Source organism: Phyllostomus hastatus, unplaced genomic scaffold (assembly GCF_019186645.2).
Source record: "Phyllostomus hastatus isolate PE091 unplaced genomic scaffold, TTU_PhHast_1.1 phas_scaffold_78, whole genome shotgun sequence".
Lineage (NCBI taxonomy): Eukaryota > Metazoa > Chordata > Mammalia > Chiroptera > Phyllostomidae > Phyllostomus > Phyllostomus hastatus.
The window spans coordinates 65,835,828-65,857,818 of NW_025334041.1; the positions used below are offsets into that span (position 1 = coordinate 65,835,828).

The 21,991-nt window shown below is 45.8% G+C and overlaps 1 protein-coding gene across 1 annotated transcript in view; it reads right to left on the minus strand.

Moving 5' to 3' along the window:
- Positions 1 to 21,991, minus strand: part of FAM178B (family with sequence similarity 178 member B) — a 91,675-nt gene that overhangs the window by 42,284 nt on the left and 27,400 nt on the right. The window contains exons 8-10 of the mRNA XM_045828544.1: positions 6,985 to 7,099; positions 489 to 582; positions 7 to 183 (exon numbers count right to left, since the gene is read on the minus strand). Of these exons, the coding sequence (XP_045684500.1) occupies positions 7 to 183; positions 489 to 582; positions 6,985 to 7,099 (386 nt within the window). The remainder of the gene's footprint in view (positions 1 to 6; positions 184 to 488; positions 583 to 6,984; positions 7,100 to 21,991) is intronic.

The window sequence follows — 21,991 nt, forward strand, 5'->3', positions numbered from 1 at the left end:
GTGTACCTTCCCTGGCCATTCCTGGATGTTCTCAAGGAGCAGGAGCAGGAGCTGCTGGAGGTCTGTCTGGGGCAGCAGGCGCAGCCGCACGTCCAGGCCAGCTCTGCACAGCAGCTCAATCAGGTCCAAGAGGTTCTCATCAGTGGTGGCCCCTGGCTGTACTAGGGCACACAGTGTCAGGAACTGGAGAGCAGAGAGAGCACTAGGGCAGTATGGCCTTCCTGGGAGACAAGGCAGACAGGAGGCAAGGCAGGCATTGTGAGCCCCTTGGCCACATTGGGTGAGAGCTGAGATAAACAGGCGGTGAGGCCAGAGGCCAGGCCCAATGGGGTCCTCGGCTGGCATCAGTGCTGGCATGGGGAGTGTGAGCGTACCATAGCATCACTGCTGGCTGCCCATCTGGTGCCTGCAGTGGTGCTTGATGGGACTCTCCAAACTAACTTGTTGAATAGGTCCAGATTGGGAGCAGAGACAGCTGTTTGACTCACCTTGTAGATATAGCTCAGGCTGATGTCCAAGGCGGTCTCCTGGGGGGTGTCCTGCTGTTCACCCTGGCTCAGGCTAGCCTCCCTTTTAAACACTCTAAGGCAAGACAGAAACAAAGGGAAGGAAACAGGAGGAATGGGCATCAGGTGAGGACGGAGGCAGAGAGAGGGCCGCACTTGCTCAAGAACTTGGGGCCCAGGGACAACTCCGCCCGAGTGACGGAGCAGATCTAGTTGAGCCTAGATGAAGTTAGAGGCCAGAGCCATATTTAACAGAATAAAAACAAACAAACAAACAAAATCCCAAAAGCAAAAACAACCTCTTTGAACACTAGAATCACACTCAGGGTGGCACGATGCTTCAGAGAGCAGGGTCACACTGCCCTTTACACAAGTTTCCCAGGCACATGCTCATTGGATAAATGATTCGGTGGCTGAGTATGTTGTCGATTGCAACTAAGTGAAGTGAGTTTTGACAAGGCTCCCTTTGTGTCTCATCCACTTTCTACTCTTGTTAACTACCTTGGGGTCCAGCTAGCAGCGGGCTGTCAGTAAATGAAGAAGAGACAACACTGCTGACAATAACAGCCACCGCCACTCCCACACACTCCAGGGAAAGGCCTCTGCTCTTCTTGACTTGGTACTATGCTGCTTCTTCGAGGAAAGGAAGGAGATCCCTGCCTCAGCCCTAGGGAAGTTGATGCCAACAAACCAAAGTTGGGGGTGGCGGGCTAGGACTGGGTTCCGTTGTTCTTCCAGATCTTAGCATTTATTAGGCCAGGGAAGTGGGTGAGGCTGGCATTTGCATCTGGACATGCGCAGGCTGTGTCAGTGCGATGGAAGTTGCAGCTGTAGCAGCCTGTGAGCACGCACGGGGTAAGCAAGCATGGGGGGGATGCTTTCAGATTTCCCAAAGGGTGCGGCATCACAGAGTGGGCTTCACGCCTCTGCTGGGAGCAGTGGGCTTTCAGACGGTTGGCTGCTGCCCAAGGGAGTTGGGTTGGAGCACATGAGCTGGTGAGGGGAAGTGTGTCTGTGATGGAGCTCTCTCTGCTTTGGGAGGGCATGCCAGCACCCCCTGGAGAGAGGGGACTGCCACCTGGAGTGTGTGCCAGCCAGCCAGCATTTATTTCTCTGTGCCACCTCTCCTGGGGAGCAGCAGACAAGAGCAGGTTCCTCCATCTCCCCCCCGCCCCGCTTCTTGAGGACCTACTTGACTGAAGCATGTAGTCTGTGACTGAGGTTCTGGGGTGCAGTATCAGCTGATCCCCAGGCCTCTGCCACTGCTCACATCAGGGGGTCATGGAGCACAGGAATTTGCAACCTAAAAATCCCATTCCCCTACTGCACTCAGCAGGTTAAGAATGAGCTGATGTGACTCCATGAGTAAAACAGCTTCATCTGTGATGCCCCTTGGTCCCTGTCCTCAGCTGGCTAGGTCAGGGCTCACAGCCCTGTGAGTAGCATCCAGGAGCTGGAGTTTGGGTCACAACAATACTGTTTTACACTCACTGACTTAAGAGGGTATGCCACTCAGTTTCCATATGTGTTTTTCCAAGGGGCTGAAGAAAATACTAGTTACTATCTATGTGGAGCTCTGACATTCTCAGCAGGAGGAGGGTGAGGAAGTGTGTGGGCACTGCCACCACCATGACCAAATGACCAAGTGACCAAACGCTGCTCTGAAGGCCCCGCCGTCAGAGCCCCCACATGCAGGCTGCCAGCAGAGCAGGGTGCTCTCTCCCTGAGCTCTGCAATGCCCAGTCAAGCCGGCCCTGTCAGCTGTGCTCTATGGCAGCCGAGGAATCAATGCTAAGCTAATGGAAAGGGAGGGAAAGGCAAACTTTACCTGCATAGGATTATACTGTCCCAAGGGAGCCAATTACCAACAGTATGCCCTTTCAATGGATTGTCATTTATTTATCTGTTTGGGCACTGCATCAATTTAACCTTTCAGAAGACCAAGTTAAAGAAGGCTTCCATCACTGGGCAACTGCAGCACGCTTCCTGGTTGTTTGAGGCCAGTCCTGTGTACCTGACCAGGGCTCTTCAGCTGGGCTTTGTAATCAGAAGTGGCCTTGGAGGATGAGCCATGGCTACCTGAGGCCCTCCCCTCTCTTCCCAGGTGAGACTACGTAGCCATGTGGCATAGCCTCCTCTGAGGATGTTGGAGCTCTTGTTCAGGGTGCATACTCCCGCCCCTCCTCCTCTGTTCCCCCACCCCCAACAGCCTCCTGACTTCACCGTCCCAGCCTCATTCCTGACAGAGGGCTGCTCCTTTTGCAACAGGTGGACATCAGACCATCTGCATGTGTCCACTGCGAAAGAGCTGTGTCTTTCTCAAAGGAAGTCTTGCAGCTCTCATAAGATGGTTATGGGTTTTAAGGAAATCTGAGATTAAGAACAGATGGTGGAAAACCCGAATTTCTCATAGCAACTGGAATGTCAGCCAAGTCATGGGCCCATGTACATAGACTGCTCAGCCCTTGTTTCCAGCCTCGGCCATTGCCAAGTTCTGTGGGGGCCCTGCAGGAGATCCACCTGTTCTGCCAGGGGACCCCTAGATGGGACAGCCCTGAAAGTTGGAAGAGAGGAGATGTGCTTGACATGGACCCAGCTGGCATGGGACAAGCTTCCTGTGAGCCTGCTCAGGAACAAGGTGAGGAGGGTGGTGGGGAGCAGGCAGCCTGCCATGCACTTGCTCTTGTGGCCCATGCATCCAGGGGAGTCGTCACATCCTCAATGGAGGAGAGGCTGGAAGCTGGCTCCTAAACACCCTAGAGGCATCATCCTCCCACCCCTTGACTCTCTGAGCTTCCCAATCACAGCAGCCAGCCAGGCAGGCAGCCAGCCAGCCAGGAAACACACCTGAGCATCTTTGACACCCCCCACCCCAATGAGGTCACCGGAGGGTGTCCAGGACTTGGTTGCTTCTCTAAAGGAGCTGTGTCCAGGAAGGAAAACCTCCCCAGACTAGTGGTTTGGCAAGTGGTCCCACCCTGCTCTTACAGTGTTGTGACAGGGGAATCACTCCTGCAGCCATCACCAGCTCCTTGGGGCCAGTTCTAAATCCTCTTAGGAAATGGTGTCAACAGCAAGCCCAAGGTGCGGGGCCCAAGGAAAGGGGCAAAGCTGTCACCAAGTAGCTCTGGTGGCGCTCTGGGCCTGGCCTGAGGCCAGAGTGGCTCTGCTTGCCTTCTGCACAGGGCTAACTGCCCCTTGTAAAGCTGGAAGTCTACATGGTGGGGTTTGTGTTGCCAGGTATTTGAGATGGCACGTTTAAAGAACCCCAATTGCAGTGCTGACCTGCCTGCCTCCCATGGCTTCCAAACAAGGTGGATTTGTTCTGAAGCAAAAGTGGCAGTTAGCCACAGAGAAGGGAAGGGAGACAAAAGTGGCTCTTTGCAGAGTGCTTTGTGAATTGAGTGGTTATAAGTCTCCAGAGCCACCTCCCACTTGCCAAGTGGGCACCAAGTGCTCATCAGAACAGTTAGAAGTAGCCCTTCTGAACCCCACAGTACCCTACCTGACTTCCAACATGAATTTGTTTTCTGAGTATAATTCTTTCCTGACTCATCCTAGATGGTGGTGTGACTGCAGCTCTGTGTTCGGGAAGGGGAAAGTGGCTTATTACACCAGATTCGGAGCTTGAGGGGTGGGGAGGGCTGGAGCACGTTCGTATTTATAGCACAGCCAGTGTGATTTGGTTTGGCAATTACTAAACACGGTCGTGGAGCAGGTTCTTTAGAAAGCTTGGACCTTCCCCCCAGGTGAACATCTGCCTACTACAGCAAAGGAAGGGGGCTGGGCACCTTCTGGGATGAGGGACTGTCTGCAGGATGGTGGGGCTCCTATATAACAACCTGTTCAGGGTTCTAAATGCTCCATTGTATCTCAAATCAACTTCTGAAAGAATTCTCAAGAAAGAGTTTAGATGCACTGTAACTTGTAGAACAAGCTAACCATGTGCAAGGTGTTTACAACCCAGACCTAGTCACCACCCACCCAACAGTTGTCATCCATGTGTTATTGTATGGCTTTGTTCCTGGAAGGCAGGATCCATGCTTATGCAAATTAGCATCGCTGTACCCACCCAGCCCAGGGCACACCCACAAAACAATATCGAGCATTGTGGAAATCACATGTACAACTGTGGCTATGAAGTATTAGGTGTGAGCCAGGTAAGAGGTGTGGAGATGGACTGAAAAGACTGGGATACATCTTGGAAGAGGTGGGGCAGCAAGGGCTCTGAGTCAGGAGGGGGCAAAGAGAGATGTCAACCAAAGCAGCAAGATGCATCATGCCTGTTTTTTTTGTGCCCTTAGGTCTGGGAGCTGGGTAGTTCACGTGCTCAAGATTCTCAGGCACTCATGTGGAGTTGTTCTGTAATTCCCTCAGGCTCTGGGCTTCACCATGTGGGCTACAGCAAGTTCAGTAACTTTTTCTTACTTCAAAAAAGTACTTAGGTATGTTGCCTTTATTCTCACTTTGCTGACAGTTTTTTTTTTTATCATAAATGGGATGCTGGATTTTATCAAATGCTTTTCCTGCATCTATGGATATGATCATGTGGGGTTTTAAAAAATATTTTATTTATTTATTTTCAGAGAGGAGAAGGGAGGGGGAAGAAAGGGAAAGAAATATCAATGTGTGGTTTCCTCTGGTGCACCTCACACTAGGGACCTGGCCTGCAACCCAGGCATGTGCCCTCACTGGGAATCAAACCCTCGAACCTTTGTTTCACAGGCTGGCACTTAATCCATTGAACCACACCAGCCAGGGCAATCATGTGGTTTTTATCCTTCTTTTTGTTTATGTGGTATATTCCATTTACTGATTTGTGAATGTTGTACCAACCTTGCATTCCTGGAATAAATGCCACTTGATCATGATATATGATCTTTTTGATGTGTGGCTGTAATGGGTTTGCTAATATTTTGTTGAGGATTTTACCATCTATGCTCATCAGTGATGTTGTCCTCTAGTTTTCTTCTTTTTTTGTAGTGTCTTTATCTGGTTTTGGAATTAGGATAAATCTGGCCTTATAAAGTAAGCTTGGGAGTCTTCCCTCTTCCTCAATTTTATGAAATAGTTTGAGAAGGAGAGGTGTTCATTCTTCCCAGAATGTTTGATAAAATTCACCTGTGAAGCCATCTGGTCCAGGGCTTTTCTTTGTTGGGAGTTTTTTAAATTATATTACTTCCACTTCACTAGATGTATTCTGTCTATTCAGATTCTCTGATTCTTCCTGATATAGTTTTGGACAATTGTATGTTTCTAGGGACTTACCCATTTTGTCCAGGTTGTCCAGTTTGTTGCGTATAATTATGCATAATATTTCCTTACAATCCTTTGTATTCTTTTGGTGTCAGTTGTTATTTCTCCTCTTTCATTTCTGATTTTATTTACTTGGGTATTCTCTTTTTCTGGTTGAGTCTGGTTAAAGATTTGTCAATCATGTTTATCTTTTCAAAGAACCACCTCTTAGATTCAGTGATCATTTGTATCGTTTTTTTCAAAGACTCTATTTTATTTATTTCTGTTCTGATCTTTATTTTTTCCTTCTATTCATTTCAGGCTTTGTTTGTTGTTCTTTTTCAAATCCTTTAAGTGTAGAGTTAAATTGTTTATTTGAGCTTTTAATGGAACGGCATTATGACCCAGGGATTCCACTTCTGGGAATTAATCCGAAAACACCTTAAACACTAATTTGAAAGAACATAAACACCCCTATGTTCACTGCAGCACTATTTAAAATCACCAAGGTCTGGAAGCAGCCCAAGTGTCCATTAGTAGATGAGTGGATAAAACAACTATGGGACAATTTACCCTTTACGACAGCATGGATAGAGCTAGAGAAAATCGTGCTAAGTGAAACAAGCCAGGCGGAGAAAGACAAATACCATATGCTTTCCCTCATATGAGCAAACTGAACTAACAAGCAAAATAGATAGACTCATAGAGAGCAGGCTGATAGCTCTGTGGGGACTTAGGGGGTGGAGGGACTGAGGAAAAAGGACTCATGGGCATGGACAACAGTGTGATGACTGTGGGGTGGGGAGGGAAGGGTGGCATAAGGGGGACAAACAGGAATGGAAAAAACACAGTAGACATTTTGTTAACCTGGGAAAAAAAGAAAAATGTACATAATTTTATCTAAAAATCAGAGGATATCTTTCTTTTTCTAACCTATAATAGCTCACTGAGCTAAGGATCATTTCAGAAATAATTAAATAGATAGCTTTGTGCGATGAATGGCCAGTTGTAGTACATTTATAGAATAGGAAATACTTTAAATTAATATTTTCCAGCATGAATATATTTTTAGAAGAATCTTTTTTTGCGGGGGGATACTTTGTTTTGTTTCTTAACATTTGTACTGAGGTATAATGGCATGGAAAAAGCTGCCCCTCTTTAACGTATACACTTTGGTGGCCTGAACAGAGGCCAGTGCCCAGGGGATAAATGAGACAGGGTGTGAGGAAGGGGAGGTACTCACCTCTCACTGTGTTGAGATGGCTCCAGTGGGTACAAAGCAGGGCTGTGGGCACCCAGACTGTGAAATACCTCTATGATCTCTCGCAGCGAGGGGCACCACATGCACACGTCTCCATCTGTCAGGCCAAAGGAAGGCAGGGGTTAGAGCGGGCAGAGGAAGACAGGGTGCTCTACTCGCACGGGAGGGGCTGGGAGAGACAACCTTGGCTGAAGGGGACCTGTTTCTGCATTTTCTGGCACAGATATCATCTGGAGAAATAAAGCACTCAGTGGTTTTCACATACTCATTGGAGCTTTGGGAATCTGGACTTCAATTCCGTGATCTTCAACCTATAGCTGCCTTGATGTGCAAGAACCCGAGGGAGACGGTGCCCTGACCACCTCCATCAGGTAGCCGTCAGGGCACTGAGCTGCTTAGGGCTGAGCCAGATGGTCAGCCCTGGGCCAGAGGCCTAAAAACTTCATGACTCAGAAGACACCCATCTCCATGCCCCAGGCTCCCCATCACAGAGGACCACTGCCCTTGCTGTGACGTCCAGGTTTCTCAGGCCCACCACCCCTGCCAGTGTCTTCTCAACAAGCTTGGGTTGTGAGCACCATTTTCTCTTGACAGTTTACAAAACATGAGTGAGAATCAGACCACGTCGACGAAGGGGAAAACCTTAAACACTCAGGGCCTTTGTCGGACTACTTAAGGACATTTTCAGAAAAGGAAAACAGAAAAATAAAAACTGTGTGTCTGGGCATATTTCCTAAAGGTGAACTGCTACGACGTCCTCTCTGCACATGGCACCTCCAGGCCCAACTGGAGATGCAGTGGAGGAAGTGGAAGGATGGAAGAAAGGAAGGAAGGGAGAGAACCCTACACAAACCCGACAGAGTAACGCATGGCTAAGAGGGAAGTGGAAAACAAGTCACAAAACACACTGGCAGTGTCAGAACACAAGTGCAGAATTTGACAAGGAATGAGGTGTTGGATCAAGAGCCTGGGATCTGGGGTGGTGCGTGAGCAGGGTGTGTGCAAAGCTTGGTCATCGGATGGCGAATGCTCGCGCCTAAGGCCTACCTCCCGGCACCCCACATGTGTGGGGATTATGCCAGGTGCTAAGAATATAGAGGTGACTCAGTAGAGACCTTGACCTCAGGGATCCCACAGTCCAGGAGGGAGAGAAGCCAGGCAGATAAACGAATATGAGAATGTGTTCATGCAAAAACCCAAGCCGGTGAAAAGTGCAGAGCCTGCTCAGAGGCGCGAGAGGAAGGCGAGAAACATGGCACTGGTAGCAGGAAAGAAAGTGTGCGCCTTGCACAGGGACAGAAGTGTCAAAGACAGAGAGGCACGTCCCAAGACCAAGGCAAGTAATCAGGTAGCTGAAATTCATTGCAAAGTGTTGGCTCCGGTCCAGGCTGGCTACAGAGCCAGCAGCCGGTGGAGTGGCAGGCAGAGGGTCTCTGAGTCCCATCCAAGGACATTGCTTCAGTGGCATCGAGTGTCTCTCTCTTTGGAAATGTATATGGGTCAGGGCTCACCCAACAAGTAATTAGATTCTTGGAGGAGGAAAAACTTTCCTTGTTTGTTTTTTTTTCCTCTCAGGCAACTTAACAAGAGAACGGTAATGATACCCCTTGCTTGTTTCACAAATGAGCTGGGAAGAATGAAGTCTGCAAAACACAATGCAACTCCATGGGAGAGAGGGAGCTGTTTACCAGGTCCCTTGGGGATGGTGCACGTATGAGCATGCACGTGTGGGCGGCCCATGAACTTTTCAGGGAGGGGAAGATAAGTATGGAAAGAGAATCAAGCTAGGGTGAGGCTCTGGGAGGCCCAGCTGGGCCGGAACATCCTGCCAGTGGTGTCAGACCCCAGAAGGGGCTGTGCAGGGCCCACACAAGTGCTTCTGCTGCCCTAAACCCCTGACAACAGTAGTACTGGCCCCACCAGTCTCAAGCCTGGAGCCTGCATTGTCCTCCGTTCCTACTCCGACCCAGTAGCTACCCCACAGTGCAGCTTAACCCAGGCTGATGTGTCAGAAGTAGTTTCAGAGAAAGGGGCCTGGGGTGCCTTGGGATAAATCAGCCCTCCTCACAGCCCCAGAAGTTGGCTAAATGAAGACAGGCACCAGAGATCCCGTAATTAATGCTGCGCCCATAAGTAGGCCACGTGCTCAGCTTTTCCTGAGCACTGTGTTTCCCGAATGAGGGTTTTCTGGAGAGCTGACACAGAAGTTAACTCAGGCACGGAGCTGCCAGCTCTGTCTCCCTCAGATGCTGCACGCCCACAGCAGTCATTTGAGGTGAGTCCCCAGGGGACCAACTGGCCTGTGCTGCCTTAGCTGCCAGTGCTGACAGCCCACACAGCTGGGTTCTGGTTAGAGGCTGAGGGTCTGGAAGCGTCCCTTTGGTGGCCCTCCTGGGATGGCACCAGTGCTCCAAAGGAAGGCAGGAGAAAAGAATCAGGCCTCAAATAAGAGTGACTTTTCCATCTGTGCCTCAGGAGAAACTGTTAGTTCATATAACACCACTTTCTCCTGGCACTGTTACGGATTGAATGGGAAAAACATACACAACCCAAGAAACTCCTGGGGCGGGGCTCCGCTGCATCACTGGGGGGACTGGAGGGGCTGTTTCTAAAGGCAGCAGAGCTACCAATCCATCAGACAGAGCCCCGTCCTAACCAGAGTGTGGGGCCATCCACCTTGCGAGAAGGTTTAGACACCTATTGTCTCATCCTCCCAACTCTAACTACTGAACTTCCCTCAGTGCTTTCCTATTTAAATTTAAGCTTCTTTCAATATCACTGATTTAGCCTTAGTCATTCAAAGTTTTTATTCACTCAACAAATGGTAAGTGAACAGCAATTGCTATTCTAGATGCTAGGAGCCTAGCAATGCGCGTGCATGCGCAAGAGAAAGAAAGAGAGAGGGAGAGGGAGAGAGGGAGAGAGAGAGAGATCCTGGTCTCATGGAGCTGATGAACTGGTGGGGAGTCAGACAGTGCACGTGACAAGTCAATACACGGATGACGCTGGGTGCTAAAATGGCATGGGAGAAAGGTGGCCAGGGTGACCAGGAGTGGTGTCACAGGCAGAAGGAAGAGCCTGCAGGGACCTGAGGCCAGGACACAGTTCCTCCCTTCAGGCCCAGCAAGGAGCCCAGGGTGCTAGGGTGGGTGCAAGGCCGAGGGTAGGGACTGGCTGCCTTGTAGACTGCTGGTTGTACGGGGAGGGGGTGATGTTACCAAAGGGATCCATTATGTGGCAGAAAAGGCAAAATCCTATCGAGTCCATATTTTACAAGCGCACACATTTCACTGGCACAACCACAGTGCCAGGGCCTCTCACAGCAGAGCTGGCGTCCAGCAGGACTTTGACAAGCCCTGGCCTACTCCCTGTTCCTGGCCTCTTACCCCCACGGCTCCTGCTCCAGACCTGCTCTACCCACCTTCTTTTGGAAGCTTCTTTTTGTTTCTTGTCCACTGTGCAGCCCACCTGTGAGCTTCTTCATTTTCCCTTTGCTCCCCATTCCTCCTGAGACAAGACCCTCCCTTTGGTGCCCCACAATCCCTCTGCCTGCCTGTGTAACCCGGCCTGCACCCACCCCCCAGGTACGCCCATACATCCGGACGGGCACATCCCGCACACACATCCTGCACACACTCCCAGCCACATGTCACACACAGCCTCTGTCAGCCCGGTCTGTTTATTCATGGGAGGGAGGGTGTGTTCAGGGTAAGTGATGCCGTCCCCAGGCTACCTCTCCTCTTTTCTGCCCTCTGTAACTCACACTACTGCCTGGTGTCACCTGACACAGTCAAGCACTCCAGGCACTCATGTGCAGGGCAGACTTGTACTGTGCCAAACCACTGAACACTGGTCTCAGATAGATTTAGGTCCACCTGCAAATAACAAAAAGACCAAAAACAAAACAAAAAACCCACCTGGGCTTAAATAGGCTAGATTTTAATTCTCTTTGATAGAAAAGAAGTCCAGAGGTAGGTGGGCCACACTAGTATAGGGATCTGACTGATTTGTAGGATCCTGGGTGCCCACCTTCTGCTCTGCCAGTCTTGGCATGTGCCACTCCTTCCCAAGGTCACCTCACAGTCCAGAATGGCTGCAAGAGGCCCAGCTATTACATCTCAACCCCAGGCAACCACTTCCTCATTTTGCCACTTCGTCACGCATGCTTAAGTTGTTGTTAAGGATGGGGAGCCCTCTTGGTGTGACTCAGGAAGGCACTAGCAGATCACCAGTCAAAGTTTAGAAAGCAAGACTTGAGACAAATTTGGACTCAACCAGAGGGCTCCCCAGTGGTGTGTGTGTGGGACTTTTCCTGAGTACATGGCTCATGAGGTTCTCTCTCACTTTGGATTTCTGAATCTGAGACTTTGAAATATTCCTGATCTGTGGAATAAAATGAAACAGAAGACATTGAAATACTGGCAGGATGTGGAGCAACAGGACTTTCATTCATTGCTGGCAGAATGCGAAATGGTACAGCTACTTTCAAACACAGTCTGGCAGTTTCTTGCAAAACTACACACAGGCTCACTATATGATCCAGCAACTGCACTCCTTGGTATTTTCCACAAAGGAGTTGAAAATGCATGCCCACACAAAAAGCAGCACAAAGATGTTTATAGCAACTTTATTCATAATTGTCAAAACTTAGAGGCAACCAAGATGTCCTTCAGTAGGTGACAGACAGATAAACATACTGGTTGATCTTGACAATGGAGTATTATTGATCAGTACAAAGAAATAAGCTATCAGACATGGGAAACTTCCAGTGCATATTACTAAGTGAAAGGAGCCTCCGAAAAGGCCACATACTATACTGTTCCAACTATATGACATCTGGAAAAGGCAAACTATACAGACAGTAAGAGACTGGCAGTTGCAGAGGCCAGGGTGTGGCAGGGAGGAATGGATGGGGGATTTTTAGTGCAGTGAAGCTGTTCTGTATGAGACTCCAGTGGTGGAGCAATATCATCACACATTTATTAAAACACACAGAATATACAACACAAAGAGTGAATCCTAATTTAAACAACAGTCTTCAGTTAATAATGTTTCATGAATGGCTCGTCAATCATAATAGAGACACACACTAATGTGAGATGTTACTAACAGGAGAAACTGTGTGTGTGTGTGTGTGTGTGTGTGTGTGTGAGAGAGAGAGCTCTCTGTACTTTTCTATTAATTTTTCTGAAAGACTAAAATTGCTCTAAAATATGATAACAACAACAACAGCAACAACAAAGAATTCTTTTAAAAAAACAAAAGGAGGGAAGGAAGGGAGTGAAAAAAGAGAAGAGGAGAAAAGAAAAGAAAAGAAAAAAGAAAAGAAGGAAAGGGAAGGGAAGGAGAGGGGAGGGGAGGGGAAGGGAGGGGAGGGGAGGAGACACAGGGCGGGCACACCCAGCAGCATGGCAACAGGCCTGCATCTGAGGGACAGCAGCGTCTGGAGACCAGGGTGTGTGCTCTATTCTGGACCAAGGACACTGCTAGGAACACAGCAGAGGGTCTCAGCCTTGACTGCACATTTTGGAATCACTTCAGGAGCAGTTTTGGGAGAAATGGCTGCCACCTGTGTCCCACCCCAGTGTCTGTGGTTAATTAGTCTGCGGTGCGGTTTGGGCTTTGGGATTTTTGAAAATTCCCCAGTAGTTCTAATATGCAGCCAAGTTCAGGAATGCAGAGCTAAGGAAAGTGTGGCCCTCACTCCAACACGGCACACTGGCCATCCTCACACGCTCCACTGGTGGAAACGGGTGAGGTAGAGTAGGGGAGGATGAAGGGAAGGCAGCCCAGCTCCTCACACACACCCAGCCCTTGGCCTTGCACAGTGGCTCAGAGGTGCTCAGCCCCTGCTGTTTACTGGAATCAGCTGGGAGGTTTTAGAATGACCACAGCCAGGCTGCACTGCAGACCCACCTCAAGGACAGGACTCTGGCCTCCATGCCTTGTGAAACTCAGCAACGGCTAAACACTGTGGTGGCTAAGGCCGAGCACGGGCGGGCAGGGGGTGTGCACTGCCATTCTCTGAAGATAAACATGTTCAAGTCAGTTACAGTAATTTCCCCCACTTTTTAAAAGGTGGGTTGAGAGTCTTGATCTAAAGAGGTGGGATAATCCATCATTGCATGGCTCCTCTCCACTCCACCAAGAGATTTCTACACCTGGCCAGAGTCCCCCTAACCCTGGCTGCACAGGAGAATCACCCGGAGCTGTAATAAATCCTGGCCAGGTACTCTTCCAATGTGTTACAGGGTTAACCCACTTGTACCTTGGCCACCTATAAGAGCGGTGCCATACCACCTGGCTGCACAGGGAGCGGGGACAAAGTGGCAGTCAGGAGGCAAATGTTTCAGATGCTGGCTGGGCTGGAGTAGAGCACACATGTCTGTCCCCATGGGGCCAGAGGACCCTGTGTCCTGACCTCAGATGACCAGACTACATGCCCAGGGCTTGGCCGGCATACACAGCTCCACAGCTGACTGACCCATCGGGGTCAGAGAAGCTGGTGGGACAAGATGCTGATGTCTGCCGTGGGCAATGCACATGTTTTCCAAGACTCATCCTCTCCTTCCACAAGTACTACCTGAGTCCAGCTGTGTACCTGGCTCATGTAGCTGCCAGGAACTCCAAAAAAGGCTAAACAAAAACAAGCAATAATATGGCCCCTGTGCTCTGGAGCTCACAGCCTAATGTGAGAGACAACGTGAACCAAGAATTCACTATTAACTATGACCAGAGCCACAGAGTAGAAAAGGAGTGTTAGTCTAGAGGGAAGGGGGACTAGACATGGGGTACAAGGCAGAGGTCCAGAGAGGTGAGCCAGTGGGGAAGATGGAGCTGAGAAGGCAAAAGCAGGGAGCTGCTGGGAGGAGGGAGGTGTGCAGGCAGGCAGGGGACGATGGGAAGAAGAAGCTGGGAGGAAAAGAAGGCTGGCAAGCCTGGAGCACAGAGACCAAGAGCGAATATGAAACAGTGAGCTGGACTAGGGTCTGGTCAAGCACACGGGAGGCTGTGTGTGTCACCCAAAGAGTGTGCAGCTCAGGCTTTCCAACCCTGATTATCTGTAAAATGGGAAAAGAGTACTGCCTACTTGGATTGCTGTGGTGATTAAATGTGGTGAGGCAAAGTCCTGGGTTCAGTGCCTGGCACAGTTCTCTGGAAATGCTAGCTATTATTTTCAATAAAATTACTTTTATTATCACAACTGATATTTTTAAAATGAGGATCAATTATGAAATTGAATTACTGTTATAGTTGCATTGCAACTGGAGAGTTTCAAGGGGTTGTGCCAAGCCGATGACAACTCCGAAAAAGCTGGGTGATGGGATCTCCTGGCTGGTCCTCCCAGTGTTTTCCTGCCGGTCTGGGTCTACACTACCTTCTCACAGTACCAGTGTGGGGATTAAGAGCATAGCTGGTGGCAGATCTGGGTCCCAGCCACCTTTCTGGGCCTGGGAATAGCAGCACTCACCCTGTGAAGTTAGTGAGTGAAGGGTACCCACATGTGTCCATGGCTACTGTCACTGCCACTGGAGATGGGACCCACTAACAAGGCCTTATGGAGCCTCAGGGGCAGCTGTCCACTCTGGGACGCTCCAGGAGGCTCTGAACGGAGTGCTTCCTGCCATGCCAGTCGGGGGCTGTCCTGCACACCGTGAGAGGCAGATCAGGTGAAGTGCAGGCAACTCCTAACAAGACAGTGAAGGACAGAAAGTATCTACTGGGTCTGTAGACAAAAGGATTTCTGACTGCTTAAAAACCATCTGGGAAAACAAAAAGAAAAGTCAAATCCCACCATCTGGAATAGAAATGGCAAAAGCAGAACTATACAAATTAAGAAAAGGGACACACAGAACTCAGGACATTGGTGCTACTTACTCAGTTCCTTCAGTTTATCTGATGAGCTCTGATTCATGACAAAATACATGTTTGTTTTGAAACAGCTATTGTGTTTTGAGTGCCCACTATGCACCAGGTGCTGTACATCTGTCATTACTGCTGACTCAGAGAACAGTCCCAAGAAGCTGGTGCTGGCCACTTAGGTGACGACTCTGCCAGTCTAACCACTGCCTCCACCTGTGGGGTGATGCTGTCCTATGCTGCCACGGAGTTGTTCCCCGGGGGGAGCTGTCCACATTCTGTCTCTGCTCCACCCACCCCATCCAATGCTCTGTCACCAGTCTTGCATTCCATGTTCCTAAGATATATCTCTGCTCAAAATTTCCAGTGAGTCAGCCCAGAGTTCCAATCAAAGAATGCTTTTGGTAGTCTCCAAACTTTCTGATGTGCATGTCTGTCATTAAAACATCTTATTTGCCCTGGTTGGTGTGGCTCAGTTAGTTGGAGCATCATCTCATAAACCTAAAGGTTGTAGGTTCGATTACCAGTCATGGCACATAACTAGATTGCAGGTTCTGGTCAGGGTATGTACAAGAGGCAACCAACTGATGTTTCTCACAATGATGTCTCTCTCTCTCCCTCTCTCTCTCCCTCTCCCTCTCTCTCTCTCTCTCTCTCTCTCTCTCTCTCTTTCTCAGCAATGACAAAATGCCCTTGGGCGAGGAAAACAAAAAATTTTAATTTATATCTCCAACAAGTATGTATTTATGAACTATGTAAATGTACCATGAAACTAACATGATATGTCCATTATATAACTTAGAAAATTTGAAAAAGATGAGTTACTATGAGCTAAGTTTCCACCTTAAAAAACTGGGGGGGGGGAGAGCAAATAAAACCTAAAAGAAGCAGAAGAAATGAAATAGTAAAAATAGAAGCAGAAAGCAGAAAAACTATAAGGAAAAATAATTAAACCCAAAGCTGGTTCTTTGAGAAAATCAATAAAATTGGTAGACCTATAACTTGACTGATCAGGAAAAAAAAAGAGGGAAAGACAAACTCCAGTATCGGAGTGAGAAAAAGGACCCCTCACCAGTCCAGCAGACGTTAAAAGGGCAATGAGTGAGCATTATGAAAAGTCTACACTGATAAACTTGACAGCTTGGGTGAGACGGACACAAATTAGATGTACATAATGTAGATAGCCACATAGCTATGTTAAAAATCAGATTTGTAGTTAAAAATCTTCCCACAAAGAAAACTTAAAGCCCAGATAGCCTCACTGGCTACTTCTACTAAACATTTAAAGAATAAATAATAATAGTTCTACACAAACTGTTTCAGAAAATTGAAAAGGGATATACTTCTCAACGCATTCTAAGAAGTCAGCATTACCCTGATTCTAACACCAAAAGGAGAAAACAACAATTTAATATTCTTCATGAACATAAATGTAAGGGTTCTTAACAAAAGCTTCGCAAAAGGTTCTTAATCTAACAACACATAAATTGAATCTAACAACACATAAAAAGTTAATACATCTTGACCAAGTAGAATTTTTTCCAGAAGGCATGATGAAAGAATAAACATTCAATAATCAATCAATGTAATTTACCACACTGAAAAACTAAATAAGAAAAATCATATAGTCATCTCAAAAATCCAATGGCTGTTCCTGATAAAAATTCTCAGCAAAGTAGGAGTTTATTGGGGTCATAGTATATAAAGTCAATATATAGAAATCAGCTGTATATTAGTACACTGGTAAGGATCAATCCAAAAATAAAATTAAAAAATTCCATTTATGAGCATCTAAAACAATAAAATACTTAGGAGTAAATTTAGCAAAGGAAATATAAGACTTGTACACTGAAATGTTGAAAGAAACTGTAGAAGATCTAAATAAATGTAAAGACATCTGTGTTCATGGATTGGAAGGCTTAACATTGCTAAGATGTCAAATTGATCTATACGCTCAGTGCAATTCCAATAAAAACTCCAGAAAGATTTTTTTTATAGTAAATGACAAGTTTATTCTAAAATTTGTATGAAAAAGCAAAGGACCTAGAGAGCCAAGAAACTCTGAAAAAGAAAAATAAAGTTGAAGAATTTAAACTACCTGATTTTCACACATATAAAGCTACAGCAATCAAAACAGTGGGAGTATAAATCAGTGAAATAGGATAGAGTCCAAAAATAGACCCACACATATATGATCAACTGATTTCTGATAAAGGAACCAAGGCAGTTCAGTGTAGAAGGATAATCTTTTCAACAAGTGGTACTGGACCAATTGGATAGCTGTATGTAAATTAACCTTACTTTACATCATAAGCAAAAATTAACTCAAAATGGATCGATCACTGACCTAAATTTAAGGCTTATTATAAGCTACAAAACTTATTTAATTATGAAAATTATAAATTAGAAAAATTGTAGAGGAAAACAGGAAAAAAATCTCAGTGCTCCAGGTTTCACAAACTATAAAATATCAATAAATTGCACTTCATTAAAATAAAAAAAACCGAACTTTTGTTCTCCCAAAGACACTATCATGAAAATGAAAAGGAAAGCCACAGATTGGTAGAGAATACTTGAAAAACATGTATCTGACAAAGAATTCTAACTAGATGAGAACTGTCAAAGTTTAAAAAGACAACCCAATAAGAAAATGGGCAGAAATACTAAGCAGACACTTTACCCAAAGATGTCTGTTACAGATACAGATGGAAATACACTGATGCAGACATTATCAGGAATCAGGGAAATGCCAGTTAAAAAGACAGTGAGCTCCCACTGTTGAGAAGGCTGACTATGACAAGTGGTAGAAAGGATGTGGAGTGACTGGAACTCTCCCCTACTGCTGGTGGGTGATGGTGTGAGCACTTTAGAAAACAATTTGTAAAGGTCTTAAAAAACATAAACATTCATTTACCCCCAGGCCCAGCCTATCTACTCTTAGGCATTTACCCCTAGGGGAAAGAAAGCAGATGTGCACGCGAAAACTTGCGTCAGAATGTTCACAGCAGCTTTACCTGAATGGGCTCCAAACTGAAAACAACCAAAATGCCTCTGCGCAGGTGACCGGAGAGACAAACTGGTCCATCTCCACACCGGAATGCTACTCAACCGTACAAAGAAGTAAGCTGTGGACACACCCAGCAACATGGGTGAATTTCAAAATAATTATGCTGAGTTAAAGAAGCTAGACAAAAAGAATACCCACTGCCTGATTCCATTTATATAAAATTTTAGAAAAATTTTAGAAAGTGCAAACTAATCTGTAGTGATAGAAAGCAGATCAGTGGTTTCCTACAGACAAAAGGGGAGGGAGAGATGAAGTAATTACAAAGGCCACAAGAACACCTTGGAGGTGATGGACATGTTTATTACCACACTTGTGGTGACAGTTTTATGAGTATATACATATGTTAAGTGTATGAACCATGCACCTTAAATGTGTACAGGTTAACATATGTCAATTAAACCTCAATAAAACTGTTTTTTAAAGATGGGCTAAAATGTAAACATATGCATTAATGTTTCCTTTTTTGCACCCTGGTGGCTCATCCCACCTCCAGGACCCCAGCTCTGGAGACTCCTGGTCTAGAAAACCTTGCCTGACCTGCCTTTTGTGGGTTCTGACCTCTCCTGACCTCCAGGGAGAGGACTGAAAACTCCTAGAAGAGTAACTCTCCATGGGAGGCAGTTTCAGATTACTGTACTGCTGACTGAGGCAGCAAAAGAAATATGGTGTAAATGAATCTGTAAGTATAAAAACATATATCATGTGGCCTGTGCATTCATTTTGCTCCTGGAAATAACCATGAGACTGTAAACAATGAGTATCGGGGAGAGCAAGTGGCCATGGGGAGCAAGTGGGGAGGGAGCATTCACTTTGCATTTTGCATCTTTCTCTAGTATGTAAATTTCCTGCATTTGGTACACAGAGTACTTTAAAAAATAACAACAGTGGTTACTTGGCTAGTGAGATTATGGACATTTTTGTTTTTTTCTTTTTCCAAGAAGCAACCTTATAAATATTATCTGGGAGGGAGTAAGGAAGGAAGGGAGAGGAGGAAGGAGAGGGAATGAAAGCAGGCAACTGCAGAAAAGAAAGTTACCCACAAAACATGGGCCTGTCCAAGACGGTCCCAAAGCCCCAGTGACTACAATACTAGAGCTCTGGGGACAAAAGGAAAAATATGCTGACCCAACAAGGAAGAACAAAGTGTCCAAAGACACTGCTCGTGAAAATAAAACTGATTTGTTTGGAGAGCTGAATTTCTCGCCTACTTAAAAAATATCCAAAGAATGTACTGGCCAGAGTCATTTTATTTTATTACACTCTCCCTCTCCTACAGAAATTCTTAGAAGCTGCTAGAGAAGGGAATGGGTAGGTAAGAATGAACAACATTGTTGTAGAAGCTAATGGGAAAGAACCTCCACATGTTTTACGCCTCTTCTGAAGGGTTCTGATCTCACTGATGGAGCTCCCTTTCTCCAGGCACTGCTGTATACTCGGCGTGATATGATCGGCACTAGCGTTACTGGCCAGTCCTGCATTGGCACAGCCAAAGCATGTTTGTTAAAGAAACATGAGTCATGTCTTTCAAGCAATTAGTTGCACAAGAATATGTTTGCTTTCAAAACCAAATTCTGCTATTAAAAAAAAACTATTAGAGCTAATAAATGAGTTCAGCAAGGTTGCAGGATACAAGGTCAATATACAAAAATATGGTGTATTTCTATACTCTAGCAAGGAACAATCTGAAAAGAAAAAAAGAAGAAAACAATTCCATATATAATAGCCTTAAGAAATACAATACTTAGGAATAAATTTAATAAAAGAAATATAAGACTTGTAAACTGAAAACTACAAAACATTGTTGAAAGAAACTAAAGATATTCCAATACTCCATGTTCATGGATAGAAGACTCAATATTATTAAGATGTCAATAATACCCAGCCCTGGCCGGATCGGCTCAGTGGATTGAGTGCCGGTTTGCAAACCAAAGGGTCGCTGGTTCAATTCCCAGTCAGGGCACATGCCTGGGTTGCAGGCCAGGTCCCCAGTGGGGGTGCACTAGAGGTAACCACACATTGATGTTTCTCTCCCTCTCTTTCTCCCTTCCTTCCCTTCACTCTAAGAATAAATAAATAAAATCTTTTAAAAAATACCCAAAGTTATCTACAGATTCAGTACAATCACTATCAAAACCTCAGCTGATATTTTTGCAGAAATCGACATGCAAATGCTAAAATTCATACAGAATACAAGGGTTCCAAAGTAGACAAAAGAATTTTGAAAAGAGCAAATTTGGAGTACTCATACCTCCCAATTTCAAAACATACTATAAGCTACAGTAATCAAGAATTTGGGGTATTAGCATAAGAACAGATGTATAAACCAATGTAATAGAGTTGAGAGTCCAATAATAAACTCAAGTTAAAAATCAGACTTGATTTTTAACAAGGTGCCAAGATAATTCAATGGGCAAAGAACAATCTTTTCAACAAATGATGCTAGGAAAACTGGATTTCCATGTGCAGAAGAATGAAATTGAACCACCTATCTCATAGCATATATAAAAATAAACTTAAAATGGATCAAAGACCTAATTGTAACAGTTAAAGCTATAAAGCTCTTAGAAGAGCCTTAGTCAGGCAGCTCAGCTGGTTAGAGTGTCATCCTGCTATTCCAAGATTGCAGGTTTGAGCCCTGGTCAGGGCACATGCAAGAATCGACCATCCCTCCATCCCTCCTCCCCTCCCCTCATCTCTCTCTCAAATAAATTTTTAAAAATTTTAAGGAACCCTTAGGGGAAAACATAAGGGAAATTCTTTATGACCTTGGACTAAGCAATGGTATCCTGTTTGACACCAAAAGCACAGGCAACAATAGGAAAAAACAGATAAATTAGACTTTATCAAAATTAAAAACTTTTGTGCATCAAAGGACACTATCAAGAGAGTAAAAAGACAACCCACAGAATGGAAGAAAATGTTTGCAAATTATATATCTAGTAAGAATCTAGTATCCAGAGCATATAAAGAACTCCTGCAATTCAATAAATAAATAGGCAAAACATTTTAACAGAGGTTTTCCCAAAGAAGACACACAAATGGACAATAAGTACATGAACAGGTCCTCCACATCTTTAGTCATTAGAGAAATGCAAGTCAAAACCACTGTGAGACACCACTTCACACCCACTAGAGATGGACAATACCTAATGTTGGCGGGGATGGAAAGAAAGTGGGACTCTCATACATTGCCGGTGGGAATGTAAAGTAATGTAGCCTCTTCTGAAAATGGTTTGGCAGTCCTTCAAAAAAGGTTAAACATAGAATTACCATGTGACCTAGCAACTCTACTCTTAAGTATGTACCCGAAAGAACAGAAAACATATGTCCCCATAAACACTTGTGTGCAAATGTTCATAGTAGCATTATTCACAATGGCCCCAAAGTAGAAACAGCCCAAGTGTCCATCAATTGATGGATAAAATGTGGCATATCCATACAATAGAATATTATTTGGCTGTAAAAAGGAGTGAAGTACTGACATATAGGACAACATGCATGGACCTTGAAAGTTATGTGAAGTAAAATAAGCCAGACTCAATCGGATTCCATTTATGTGAAATGTCCATAATAAGTAAGTCCACAGAGACAGACCATAGACTAGGGGTTGCCAGGGGCTGGGAGAGTGGGAATGAGAAGTGACTGACTGTAAATGGGTATGAAGTCTTTTTTGAAGTGATGAAAGCATTCTGGAATTAGATAATGGTGATGGTTGAACAAATATGAACCATACTGAATCACACACTTTATAAGTGTGAATTATATAGTATGTGAATTATGTCTAAAACAGCAATAATTTTGTCCTGGTTTTACCAAATATTAAGCTTAACTGTGTCTGCAATGTCCCCACTGTCCTCTGAGCTCTGGTCCCAAATGTTCCGTCTTATCTCCTGCACTGCCCCCTGGAAGGAAGCCCCACTCTCTCCACCTCCTTTTCTGTGTTATACCGTTCTCTGCTTCCCTTGTATCTCTCTGCACCTGAATCCTCCTCCCAAGGCTGCAAATCAGTGGAGCTATATACCATCTACTGTCAAAAAGAGTCTGCAGATGGGTCCACAGTGG